Below are 14,660 nucleotides of genomic sequence, written 5' to 3' on the forward strand. Positions count from 1 at the left end.
CTGATATAAATTCTTAAAAATATGATACAGAGTGAAACAATAAAATTGTCGCTCTAAAAAGAGAGAAAGAAGAAAACAAAACAAAAAAAAAAAAAACGAAAAAAAAAAAAAAACGACACTGCAACTTTATTTTAAAAATTTGGCACTTGTACAGTTTAATCAACACATTAAAAAAAAATGAAAATATCGAAAAAAGGTTATATTGTACGCATCCGTTTTGGACTGAAGATCTCCGAAAAATAAATTTCACTTAATTTGATCGAGTAGTTATTTTTTACAGCGTAAAAACATGTTTTTATGATAGCGCGTTGAAGGTAGATATGTTTGAATTTTTTGAACACGCCACGGGGAGATAACTCAATGTCAAGCGCTGACACTCCCTCCCCATCTTTAATACTAGCTTTTCTTCCTAAAATCGAACCTTTTGCTCGGTATCATGACACTGTAAAAAAATAAACAAAAAAAAAACAAACAAAAAAAAAACAAACAAAAAACAAACAAACAAAGAAAAAACCCCTTACTTGATGAAATTAAATGTAATTTTTTTTCGGAGAACTTCATTCCATAACGGATACGTACAATTAAAATTTTTTTCCGATATTTTCATTTTTTAATGTGTTAATTAAACTGTACAAGTACCAAAACCGTTATTGAAAAAATCAGGTAACTTGATTATGTGGTAGAGCTGCCCTGATACGGGTCTAGAACTTGGAGCATACGTTTTCCACAAGGGCCGGCGGGAGCTCGGCGAATACTCGGCGGATGGCGGCGATCGGGCTGGCTTTTATATTGTGGGAGGTCATGTTGGTGATGTTCTCGACGTAGTTAAGGTTAGGCCTTTATATGATTTAACTGTGTAAATCACACTTTGATTCTGACTAGCCAATCTTCATTTGCTATTGTTCTATCATGTTATTGGCAACAGGGTACTTTGTTACGATTTATTTAAAATAAATTATTTACCAAAATAACCTACAAGCTAATCACCTAAAAAACTTTCATGAGACGACTTCACTGCACCAATCACTAACACTACGGAAGGTATACTTATTACTTACTTTTTTAAAATTAATATTAAAGATAGGGACTGAGAGACGCAGATGGGCAGATATCTAGATGACATTCACTTAGATTCTGAGTACATTGTCGGGCGCATCACGCTTGTCTTGCTTCCAGATTAAAAAAAAAAATCTTTTTGTTTCTCTCTTTGACGGTGTGACATCACCTCCTCATATCGTCATATCGACACTCTTGCATATCTAGAGAACTAACTATCAACCCCTGTTTCAATCACACCATCTGCATCTGAGTATATGTTCATTTGCCGCCAGGTTATCCTGACATGTACTAATGTGACCCTCATCTAAATTAAAACTAGCTAACCTAAACGTTATCTACTAGTCCCAATAAATAAAATAGTCACAAAACCCTGAATTCCATTTTCCATCTTCCACTCATAATATATATAGCCTGTACATCTCTCTTATGTCTGTAGATGGATATAAATGAAAGACCGTGCCAGTACTTTTCACAATTTATGGCCATGCTTAATCTCGTTGCCTTAGTAGCAGAGCTACTCACGCTGTTAGCAGCAGCAGCTGCATAAACATATGCAAATGACCAAGCCAGCTGCGCGATATGACATCACAGCAGAGACAATAAAAAGACATGTGTGACGAGGACCGGGAGAAAAGAATTGGGTTTTCAGGAAGGCACGTGTTCGAGATATAACCAGAGAAGCACATGTTCGAGACACGTGGGTGACGTCATAGAAGAGAAAAATGTCACACATGGCCGGAGAAGGAGAAATGAACTGTTTTAATATTTAAAAGAATGCGTTGTTGGAAATACCACATATAAAGGTTTTTGTTTAAAACTGAAAAAGAGTTTCCTTTCCCCTGCTGCTATACAACATGAAAACAGACGATGACACACACACACACACACACACACACACACACACACACACACACACACACACATACACACACACACACATATATATATATATAGAGAGAGAGAGAGAGAGAAAATAAAAAAGGAACAAACCGTATTATGTGTTCACCAACGTTTCGTCTTTATTTCGAGGAAGTCTCGAAATAAAGACGAAACGTTGGTGAACACATAATACGGTTTGTTCCTTTTTTATTTTCTCTATTTTGTCGGAATACTATTTCCATTATTTTCATCATATATATATATATATATATATATATATATATATATATATATATATATATATATATATATATAGAACGCTTTGACAGGGGGATCACAGATTGCAGTTCAGTCGGGTTAGGGTTAGGGTTATGTTATGATTTGATATTTGTTTCGTTTTTTAAGGGTTCTCAAATCTTCCAGTGGTATATTTATCCCTAGTTGGAACCCCTTGTCATTAAAGCGTTTGAGTGACATGTAATCTTTCTAGTTACACATGGTGCACGCTGTTGAAATGATAGACAATAAGATCTGTGGTGTGCATATTTATTGTTAAAGATAGACATGCAATACGGATATACTTTTGAATATATGTTAACAACTGCAATAGCGTATAACATATGCAAATGACCAAGCCGGTTGTGCAAGGTGACGGTACAGCAGAGACAATAAACATATACACGTTGTGAGGACCAGGAAGAAAAAACATTAGATGTTTCTAGAAGTCGCGTTCGTGACATGACGAGAGAATCACGCGTTCGAGACGCGTAGGTGGCGTAAGAGCAGAGATGAAAAGTCACACCCGACCGTAGAAGGAGAAATGAACTGTTTAAATATTTTTAAAAAATGCGTTGTCGGAAATACCAGATATAAAGGCCTTTGCTTAAAAATGAAAAACTAGTTTCTTCCTCTTTTACATTCTGTGCACTTGCTCACAAACCTTGACCTTCAGACCAAGATCACAGTATAGTTTCTGTTCTGATGCTACATTTCACTATTTCTGTCCTCAATAAGTGGAAGAAAAATCCTTCATCATTAAGACAATTTTTATTTTCATTACAATCCAGAGTGCCCCTTTTTGGATTTTCCCCACATTAAAAGGAGGCCGAATAATCGTTAGAATTGAGGGCTTCATGCTATCCAAAGCACTCCGATCAAAGGCTGTAGGATGGAGCTAGAGGCACCAAGGGCTGGAAGACTGCAGGAGGCACCGAGGGTCGCTGGAAGGAGCTGGACTGAGCTGCAGGTCGCTGGTTGGATCTCATGAAGCAGACAGATAATAATAGTCGCATGGTAGTAGTTTGTTGGTTGGTTGTTTTTTGTACGGCATATCATTTTTACGGCATATATTTTAAGGTTATTTAATGCCGAATCTGGTGATTTTGAAGAACGCTTTTTTAATATAGTATATTTGTTTTTTTTTTAGGTCATATTCTATTTAACCCATAGTTGGGACCCTAACAGGTACTACCACTCCGGGTCAGAGTGTACCTGGGAGCAATGGCAATTAAAGGGTGGCTCCACACTCCCTAAGGCCTGCAAGCTGGGGCTTCACCATCGGATATAGTTTAAGGTCATATCCAGGACCGGTAGTAGTTTGTGGATCGCATAAGAATGGTTTGAGAATCGCATATTAATGTGGAGAAAGGTGGCCCTGGAAAGGGCTGTTTGAACTACTGCTGCTGGTGCTGGTACTGGAAAGCTTTGGCTGGCCGCATCAAAGTGTCGACTCCTAAGCCGCCACCCGTGCTTTCAATGAAATAGATATCTTGAAAACAAATCTTTCAAATCTACCTCAAATTACACATTTGATTCAAATCTTCGCAAGAGGAAACAATTTCTTTAATCCTTATCTTTGATTGGTCCTTAGTTTTGATTGGTCCCTAGCTTTGATAAACAGTGGCCCAACAGTAAAAAAAAAAAAAAAAAAAACAGTAAAAAAAAAAAAAACAAGAAAGAGAAGATTGATTCGTATAAGAGTAAATATCCCCTAAACACATAATGTCACCTTGCACAACCGGCTTAGTCTCAGCATTCATTATTCAAACCTTTCTTTTTACTCTGGGGTCACCACTTATTAAGGGCCGGGGGGCACTCTCAGATAAGGGTTAATAAGTGTTATGCAGATGACGAGAGAGTGATGATCAGTAATAGTGTAACTTCAGTAGGGTTTAACTTTATAAGATGACAACTCAGCAAGAACTTATTTACATTACACTTGAAAAGGACCATGCTATAGTCAGCTGGAAAGCAGTCCAAAAGTATTGTTTTCCACAAACAGACAGTTCTAGGAAATAAACGTTGTTCATCGAATTTTCGTTTAGTTTCAGGAACATATGTAAATCGCATAGAGGTGAGAAAAACAAATTTAATAGCTCCCATACAATCCGGCAAACTCTGTTCCATCACCACATGTCGCATTCTCGTGCATGTTTTAAAATTACGTTATTGGAATGTGCTCTCATTAACTCATAGCACTGATACCTCCTTCGATGTATATATCCCCGAATAACCAGACAAGCAGCAAGATTCCACCCCTTCACTGTTGAAGTCACTAGCCAACGGAAAGCATTCTACTATAATTATTTCTTCTTTTAGGATGGAAGACTTTGATATTTCTTCCTCGTTTCCTGCTTCCCTGATTAACACGCGTTCCTCCTGATTTGAAAATATTATCGTTGAAAACCACACGAATCTAACGAGGAAACAAAGGAAAAACGCAAACTGGTTCTAACCTGACGAAAGCGCTATGCTTGCCGAAATTAGATTTTTAAACGAATAAATGTTTTTTTTTTTTTTTAATTATTGGAATTCTTTTTTGAGATGTGTAATGTGTATATTTTTTTTATTTATTTATTTGCGGACTATTATCCTCATCTTTTTAGTCGTTGTTTCCTTGTGGCCGAAACGTTGCGAAACAACAACTATAAAAGATGAGGATAACAGTCCGTAAATAAATAAATAAATAAAATGAATGTTTGTTTAATTTTTTAATTTGTTCTATTGACTTTCTAAGCTAAGGAATGTCAATATGCACACATACATAGTAGTTTCCTTCAGGCTTTGACAGACTATAGATACCCACTGTAAGGGTTCCTGTGCGTGGGATTTTTGTGACAAGAGTTGCGCAATCGCCAACAACACTTCTCCTGAATCAGCAGTGTTAATTACCAGTGAAAAGTATATGTTCAGGACGATTGGAAACAAGGCCGAGATAAGCGGAAAACACATACAACACCTGGAATCCCCAAATGGTCACCCATAGCCAGGTTCAACGTTGCTTAACTTTAATCATCCGGCGAGAACCAGTGTGTCAACGTAATTATGTAATATACATCCACACAAACACATACATATATATTTGGGCAGTATTTATTCTCTTTATGAATGTTTCGTTGAATAGCAAGAATAATTCTTTTTCTTTGTGAGCCGTCTTTTTCATTTGGCGGGCCAATGTCCAAACATTCTGATCGAGCGTAAAAAAAAAAAATTTCGTCACAGCTGCGAACGTTTTCAGCTTCCATTAGTCATCTTCAGGTGTGTGATGAATTAAAATATTGTGCTTCGTGAATTAATTGAAAAAATTACTTAAAATCATTTAAAAACATTTAAACGTACCCTTCCTCTCCTCATATTGAGCCTGATTGATGGTTGATTTGTTTATGCGAATAAGTATGGCTTTTACGATGGGAAGGCGCAGGTTATAATGTGAGGCGTCTAAAATGGCTATATTTTTTTAATCAATATATTTATGAATTCATTTTTTCTATCAATATATGTATGAATTCATCTTTGAGGGTGCTGTATGCTATTAGAGGCTGGTAGATGGAGTTGACATGTAACCGGTGAGAAATACTAGCTCTAGTCATGCCGATATATGAATTGTTTTTGGAGATACATTCTCCTATGAGACCTTTGAAAGAAGCATGCATATATATATATATATATATATATATATATATATATATATATATATATATATATATACTAGCAGGGAGACCCGACGTTGCCCGGGATTGAATGATGATCAACGTGTATTTCACATTCATATATTTTTATTGCCACCGAAATCCGTGAAATCGCTCGGGAGAAAGCTTCGCATACCTCCATGCAGTACCCCATGCAGTAACTTAGTTCAAAATATATGTTATTATACATTGCACTCAAGAGAAACTACTGCTGCTTCTTTTGTAAATTATCTGTAATATAAAGCTGAATGTGTGTGTGCGTCTGGTCACGAATGGGCTCCTATATGGTTGACTTTTTTAAAAAAACTGATTACATATAATGATAGAAGATGTATCGAGACACAGGAATGGGTATGTTTGATCTGGCAGAACGGCGGTTCATTAAAATTGTGGGGTCTGCGTTCGCGCATGGTCCACAAAGTATGGAAATAAAAAATTAAAAAATTAAAAAAAAAGTTTACAAATGTTTTTGATATAGATGTACATAAGAATATTTTGATAAGTATGTTTTAAGTTAAATAGGGATAGTATAATAAAATTGTGGGGTCTGCGTTCGCGCCTGCCCTCCATAGAATAGGCACATCCTGTAATAAAGACTTTTCATATCTATCTGCGTAAGTATACTTTGATGATTATATTTCAGTTTGAAGAAATATGGTAAAATAAATTATAGGGTGTTCGTTCGCATCTGACCCCCATAGAATCGAAATATGTCACAAAGTTTAACAAGGTTTTTTAATATAGATCCACAGAATATTGTGATAAGTGTTTCAGTGTGAACAGGTATGGTATAATAAATTATGGGGTTTATCTATTTTATTTTTAGTTTCATCATATTTTGCTTTGGTTTTGATACCCCCAAATTCAACCCAAATCTACAACCCTTCCTTTTCATAACCTATCATACTTTCATAAATTAGAGTCCATTTTCTGTAGGTTGTTTTTGAACCCAGTCAACGACGGGTACTTTTGCTACTTTTATATAAACTTCTTTCCAGTTCACAAAAAAAACATTAAAAAATTTTCGTGCGGGGTTTGAACCTACAGACCACGTCATACAAATTAAAAAAAAAAAAAGAAAAAAAAAAGAACACGTAATTTTTCAAATCTTATAAAATTCTTTGCAGTTAACAGAAAGAAAACAAAAAGAAATTTACGCGCGGAGTTTGAATCTACAAACCATGTAATGAAAAAAAATACAAAAAACAAAAAAACATTCCATCAACTTAGTAGAATTTTCACGGCCCGTTGTTCTATCATTATTGCTAAGCGACGGCATAGAAAAATGGCTTTACCAATGATAGATGAATTAAAATAACGGTTTCGATTATCGATTACCGGTAATTATCGGGGATATTCTAAGACAGAACTTAACTAAGATCACTCCGAGTTCTGTAAATTTTAAAGACAATCTGTTGAACAATTTCGGAGTCTATAAGGAACGAACTCACACACAGACACAAAGTTGCATATATATATATATATATATATATATATATATATATATATATATATATATATATATATATATATGACCGGTGACTTTCTTCGTCGAACAGTACCCGATGTTCATACTACAAATTTCCAGTTTTTTCAACGTCTTTCATTTTTAATTCGATACTGTTTTGTGACCAAGATATAAAAAAATAAAATATTAAATTAAAAAAGTAACATTGTTTTCTTGCTTCAAAAAAACAAAACGTCATAACCTTTAAATCATTATATATATATATATATATATATATATATATATATATATATATATATATATATATATATATATATATATATATATATATAGTCATCCCCATACAGTACTGTTTCACAGCTCATCAGTGGGGCTAGACAGGCAACTAGCTCAAGCCAAGAATGTAACCCGACTTCCTGTACGACAGTCAAGGTTCCTAACCACTAAGCCATCGGCTGCTGCTGATCGGGTCGCGAGTTTAACGATGTTTTGACATCGTCCGAACTACCTAAGCTCGATTTGTTTACACAAAGAACATCGCTTATACGCTAATGGTAATTCGTGTATCACTTCTCAATATGCTCACCTCAAGATGAGGATATGCGTGTGAGTATATATATATGCACACACACACACACACACACACACACACACACACACACACACATATATATATATATATATATATATATATATATATATATATATATATATATATATATATATATATATATACTTAGTTATATTTTTTGGAAAAAAAGAATTCCAGCAGAGTGCTCTATTATAAAAACAAATCCGAAAATAAGATCGTATTATTTATATTTTAATTTACAGAATATTTAAAAAAGAGATAAGTCATCGATACCCTCGGTTTCAGCCCTGATAATAGGGAACTTTTATATATCCAAATCAAGCTCTCTTCAGCCGATACTCCTCTTTGATCTCATGACTTATCTTATCTAAACTCTCTGTAAATCTGTAAAAGAATATATATATATATATATATATATATATATATATATATATATATATATATATAAAACTGAAATTGTCTGCTTGTCCTTCTGTGTGTGTACATTTCCCTACCAAACTACTCTGTCCAATTTCAGTCTGCAGACTCGAGATTTGACATAAGGAGTATTGGGATTTGGAAAAATCTTTTAATCGGTTTCGGCTAGAAATTTGGCTGTCAATGGGTCAAAGTTCAACGATTTAACTTTTGAAAACTCTACCAAATTCCTCCGCCAATTTTAGGTCTAAACGTTTAAAACTTTATATGTAGGTTTCTTGGACATGGATCAAAACGTTTTAACATGATTTGAGCCCAAAACAATAAATGTTAAAGGTTCAAAATTGGGGCTAAAGTGAAAACAAATTGGACCTCTCACTCAATTTATGGTCTAAACATTTGAAATTTTACATAAAGTGTATTCAGACATAGGGTAAGCTTTTTAATCGCTTTCTGGCCGAAAATTAGGCTTCCAAGTGGTTAAAGTTCAAAAGATTTTACCTTTGCAGTCTCGAGGAAACTATTCAGCAAATTAGGAGTCTAACATTTGAAATTTTACATAAAGGGTATTCAGACATGCAGTAAGGTTTCTTTGAAGACTTTACCAAACTCCTCGGCCAATTTTGGGTCTAAACATTTGAAATTTTAGATGTAGGTTACCTTAAAATGAGTCAAACTTTTAATGTATATATATATATATATATATATATATATATATATATATATATATATATAACTATTTAATTTACTCACATAAAATTAATGTAAGTAATTTATGTAAGTAAGTAATTTATACGAAAGTATAAATTTATGCGTAAACTTTAAGTATTTACTTCAAAAGTGCTCAATACGTAGACTGCAAAGGTAGAGCTAATTAGTAAGTTATACAATATATATGGCGATTAAGCTACACTGAATATTCCGCGTTTCATCCACTCTAGGACTCTTCAGTCATAGAGTCGATGAAACGCGGAATATTCAGTGTAGCTTAATCGCCATATATATTGTATAATTTACTATATATATATATATATATATATATATATATATATATATATATATATATATATATGTGTGTGTGTGTGTGTGTGTGTGTGTGTGTGTGTGTGTGTGTTCAGCTACTTGTTCGTATGTTTTAAGTAAGTTTCTCCTTCGGGGCGAGTCGACATATCGCTGATGAATTATGCGTTATATTATTTTATTTTACTGTTTTACGATTGACTGACTTTTTGACAAGTTCCACTTGTTCATGGGAAACGTAATGTACCGTTTTTCATCACCGCCTTCTTTGTTGAGTGTTAAGTGGACATTTCTAACGTAATTTATTCGCGTCTTTTCTGTGAAGACATGTGTTTTTCTTCTTCCCAAACAGGAAAAACGAAAGCTTACGATCTCAACCATACGTTATGCATCAAAGGGGGTTCATTACTCAAAATATTTGTAGCGTTTTCTGAAGCAGGTTTAAAAATCGTTTTGTAAACTTACTAGTTGAATTACCCGCTTTTGTTGGGGAAATAAAATAGAAAAATGACGTTACCCTAATTGTGGCGTATTAGCTGCTTATTTCTTCCTGACGGAGTTCTACATCTGCATGGTTGTAATATACTCAAAATAATTATGCATGATATTTCTTCTAATGGTTTTGTGTCACGTCTCAAGAGAAGACCATCTCCACTTGATTAGTATATTTTGAATGTTCATCTAATAATAATATCAGTGACATTTTGTTCAATGGGCCTGAACACAAAGAAAACTCGAAAAAAAAAGTTGGATAAATCATTTAAATATTTAGATTTTAATGAATATATTGGCCTTCACTAGGAAATTAAAAAAAAAAAAAACGCAAGTGAAATGTGATTTAAATGTAGTAGCTAATCCAATTATTTATAAGGAGATCCGATATATCAATATTTGCCACGTACCCCAAATAATAATGCGTGTCGTTGCTTCATATAGTTGTATATCACGTAGAAAAATAATAGAAATCAAGTATGCATCTGCACTTGCTTATTGTGCGAAATTTCTCCACTAAGTTTGATTAAACGAAACAAAAAAAAAAAATAGCGAGCACAATAATCGAAATAGTTCTAATACAATTCAAAATTCTTTCGTAAAATACCTCGTTTTAATACTCGCCTACACCGAGAAAATAAAAAAAAGAAAAATAAACAAGTATAATTATACATGTAGCAACTTGTTGTAATGTATTCGCTGTCTGTATTTTGCAGGTGCTATTAGGTCATTGTTCTTACTGAGAATCTGTGACAGCTTCCTTTCCGTTTTCAAAGTCAGATTCTTTGTCACGTTACAGTAGCCACCAGATTCTATTAAATCTGCCAATTTCTCGACATATTCTGCTGAATCCATTAACACTGTAGCATTGCCTTTTGTCGGCTGGTAGTATTATGCTACCATTTTCATTGCGAAAGACTTGAAAGCCAATACTTCTTCCTTTGAGATGTTCGGTTTAGGAGGGTTTGAATTCTCGGATGCTTAATTCACTTACCACCTTAGTTCATCTCATTGTGCTTTGGGTTTATTCAAGGCTGTCTCCTCTATTGGATCTATCACATCTAACTATGGAATCCACCTGATGCTTGTGGCGAAGTTGAGACCTTCGTTTAGAAACTGATTACTCATAGAGAGTTAGTTGACGTTTACTTTTGTTGACAATGGCTCTTATTGGTGAACTAGCCTGGGTGCCCAGCATTGCCCGGGTACTTGGAGGTGTGTGTTGAGCAAAAAAAAAAAAAAAAAAAAAAAAAAAAGTAGTAGCAGGCGGGCAGGCTGGAACCCGTACCACGAAGGAGGAAAAGAACGTGAAAAAACGTAACGTGTTTGCTGTTGCGCGCATCGCCAAATAGGAATAAACGTAGGTTTAAATTAAGGCTAGAGAATCGAAAAAAGGCGATGACTTCAAAAATATCGGCGAAACACGTGACCTCTCCCTGTAGAAAATACCCAGTTGCATGTGAAGAAATTAATGTTTTGGGCCAATTTTTCGATATTTGTCGCCCGAACGGTAGTGCTTCAAAATGATACCGATCTCGTGTAAATCCGTCCCCTCTATCGAAAGTTTTAAGCATACATACATGCATACATACATGCATACATACATACATACATACATACATACATACATACATACATACATACATACATACATACATACATGCATTCAAACAGACAGGTGGGATTTATATCATAGAAGATGGTGGACGGAGTCTTACGTCCTTAGCTTTCAGATTTTCCAATTTCTTTATTTGGCGAGTTTTAAGCTCCTTAAATTCTTCTTTATAAGATATAGACAGGTATTCTTGGATTCAGATTTTATCATCAGTCCAAGATATACTCTCCAGGAAAAAAGAGAGATCGTTTGAAATTTCGGTCTGTATCTGATGCTTCTTCCACCGACTGTTGTGAATTCTGTCTCGGACGATTCTCATTTTGCGACTGTTTGTTTCCGTCTCGAAACGGAGTGGTAGTTTTAACGTTAGTCTGGTGGCACTAATTTAGATCACAGCATAGGAATGTGAGGTGTTTTGTAATCCTTGCCAGTTTTTGGTAGAGATTTATTGTATTATTTCGGGTCCGTACCGAATTGATATAGCGATTTTGAATTTTGGAGATGACGTTTGGTTATTCGTATTATTTGGATTCACCGGACTACTGTTCTTATTTAGTCCAATGAATTAAAATAATACGAAGTAAAATTTAATTTTAACGTAATAGAGTCATATTTTTTTCTAATATATATAAAGATAATGTATAAAAATAATTATACGTGACGTTTTTTGTTATATTTTGTGTAATGTATAAAAATGATTATATGTGACGTTGTGTGTTATACTTTTGTGTAATGTATGAAAATGATTATATGTTACGTTGCTTGTTATACTTTTGTGTAATGTATAAAAATGATTATATGTGACGTTGTTTGTTATACATTTGTGTAATGTATAAAAATAATTATACGTGACGTTGCTTGTTACATTTTGTGTAATGTATAAAAATGATTATATGTGACGTTGTGTGTTATACTTTTGTGTAATGTATGAAAATGATTATATGTGACGTTGTGTGTTATACTTTTGTGTAATGTATGAAAATGATTATATGTGACGTTGCTTGTTATACTTTTGTGTAATGTATGAAAATGATTATATGTGACGTTGTGTGTTATACTTTTGTGTAATGTATGAAAATGATTATATGTGACGTTGCTTGTTATACTTTTGTGTAATGTATGAAAATGATTATATGTGACGTTGCTTGTTATACTTTTGTGTAATGTATGAAAATGATTATATGTTACGTTGCTTGTTATACTTTTGTGTAATGTATGAAAATGATTATATGTGACGTTGTGTGTTATACTTTTGTGTAATGTATGAAAATGATTATATGTGACGTTGCTTGTTATACTTTTGTGTAATGTATGAAAATGATTATATGTGACGTTGTGTGTTATACTTTTGTGTAATGTATAAAAATGATTATATGTGACGTTGCTTGTTATACTTTTGTGTAATGTATGAAAATGATTATATGTGACGTTGCTTGTTATACTTTTGTGTAATGTATGAAAATGATTATATGTGACGATGTTTCTCATACTTTTGTGTAATGTATGAAAATGATTATATGTGACGTTGTGTGTTATACTTTTGTGTAATGTATGAAAATGATTATATGTGACGTTGCTTGTTATACTTTTGTGTAATGTATGAAAATGATTATATGTGACGATGTTTCTTATACTTTTATGTAATGTATAAAAATGATTGTATGTGACGTTACTTTTTATACTTTTGTGTAATGTATAAAAACATGATTATCTCCACTTGATTAGAATATTTAGAACACTGTTCCGCTGGCCTGCTCCCCGGTTGAATACACCACGATAACCTTTAAATCCAATGTAAACAATTCTTGTTGAGCTGTTCCGATAAATAATCAAATTCTGGCTAATTTACACCATTAGTTATTACTGTTACATAAGAAGAGCTGTCCCGTTCTCATGTAAGCAAGAAGGCTAGGGTCGAACCCTGTAGGCAAGTGTTAAAAATAATGGATAATTGAAATCCTATTAATACAGTCGATTGTTAATTCTTTTTGAAATAACTAAATATTATTGATGTCAGAGATTGTCCATTCTTTTAGAAATAACTGGACATTAAATATGTTAGTTAAAAGAATGGGCAATGCGTGTTTATAAATTAAAAATAGGTTGAATGGTACAATTTAATTTACGGATTTCTTTTCTTTATCAGAGGTGTGTAAACACATGTGCAAAGGCTCGGGCGAATTGAAATGTGATAAAGTCACGTTGGTAGACATCAGGCCTCTGACGTCATAAACAAAGGAGATTCTCAATATATTGACTCGAGGTTCGAATTTAAGGAGGAGAGGATTACAATCACAGTCACAGTGATAGAGCCAGTTAGGGATGAGAGTCGGGAGCGACTTAGCGGAACTGATCTCCTTAGAGGCGAAGGGGGAGAAGAGTAGATCATGTAGTCATACAAGTTTGAATTCTTGACATCATCAATCGGCCAGCTGAGGAATAAAGAACCAATCCAATATTTTGTAACTGTTGGTATTCGTGTTGTCATTCCACCCATTGAAAGGTAAATGTGTTTTATCTTCATTTTAAATGAACTTTGTATAATCCCCCCAGTATTATGTGTCCTCTCCATCATCACCAATAATGTATCTCCCCTGAATCTGTGTTAACAAGAACTGCATAAATGTCTCAGCTCCATAATAATAATATGAACTCCCCAAATATCGTCGTCGTCGTGTGTGTAATCTATATAAATATCGTTATCTCTGTTGTGAGTCCTCAGTTATACATGTCCCCGATATGAACACCCCCTCCCTATGCAACACAAAGATTAAGTGTATGCACCTTTTTAGAACTTCGACTGAAATAAAATGAAAGAAGAGTTTAATGAAAAATTAGATCCTAAGAAATACAGATTCACAATCAAACAAGAGGTCATAGATTAAACTTGGTTTTGATCAAACAAGTTGTCTGCCCTTGTTTACGCTGCTACAATCTGGACACACAAAAGCATTGGAAAGAAAGCTAGACGGCACATACACGTGTTGATTCGAAGAGTGTTAAATATATCTTGGCAAAATCACCCGACGAAGCAGCAACTTTATGGCAACCTACCTGCTTGAATCCCTGACATCATCAATCGGCCGGCTTATGAATAAAGAGATCACAATTATATTTTGTAACTGTTTGTCCTCATGTCATCACTCCACC

General features: G+C 34.1%; 1 protein-coding gene across 1 annotated transcript in view; it reads right to left on the reverse strand.

Moving 5' to 3' along the window:
* Positions 1-10,508: 10,508 nt before the first annotated feature.
* The window catches only part of LOC145245665 (uncharacterized), a 16,542-nt gene continuing 12,390 nt past the window's right edge, over positions 10,509-14,660 (reverse strand). Inside the window, exon 2 of the mRNA XM_080107223.1 lies at positions 10,509-10,519. Coding sequence (XP_079963349.1) covers positions 10,509-10,519 — 11 coding nt within the window. The remainder of the gene's footprint in view (positions 10,520-14,660) is intronic.

This window comes from Euprymna scolopes, chromosome 23 (assembly GCF_053919585.1).
Source record: "Euprymna scolopes isolate OS-2025 chromosome 23, ASM5391958v1, whole genome shotgun sequence".
In the NCBI taxonomy this organism is placed as follows: Eukaryota; Metazoa; Mollusca; class Cephalopoda; order Sepiida; family Sepiolidae; genus Euprymna; species Euprymna scolopes.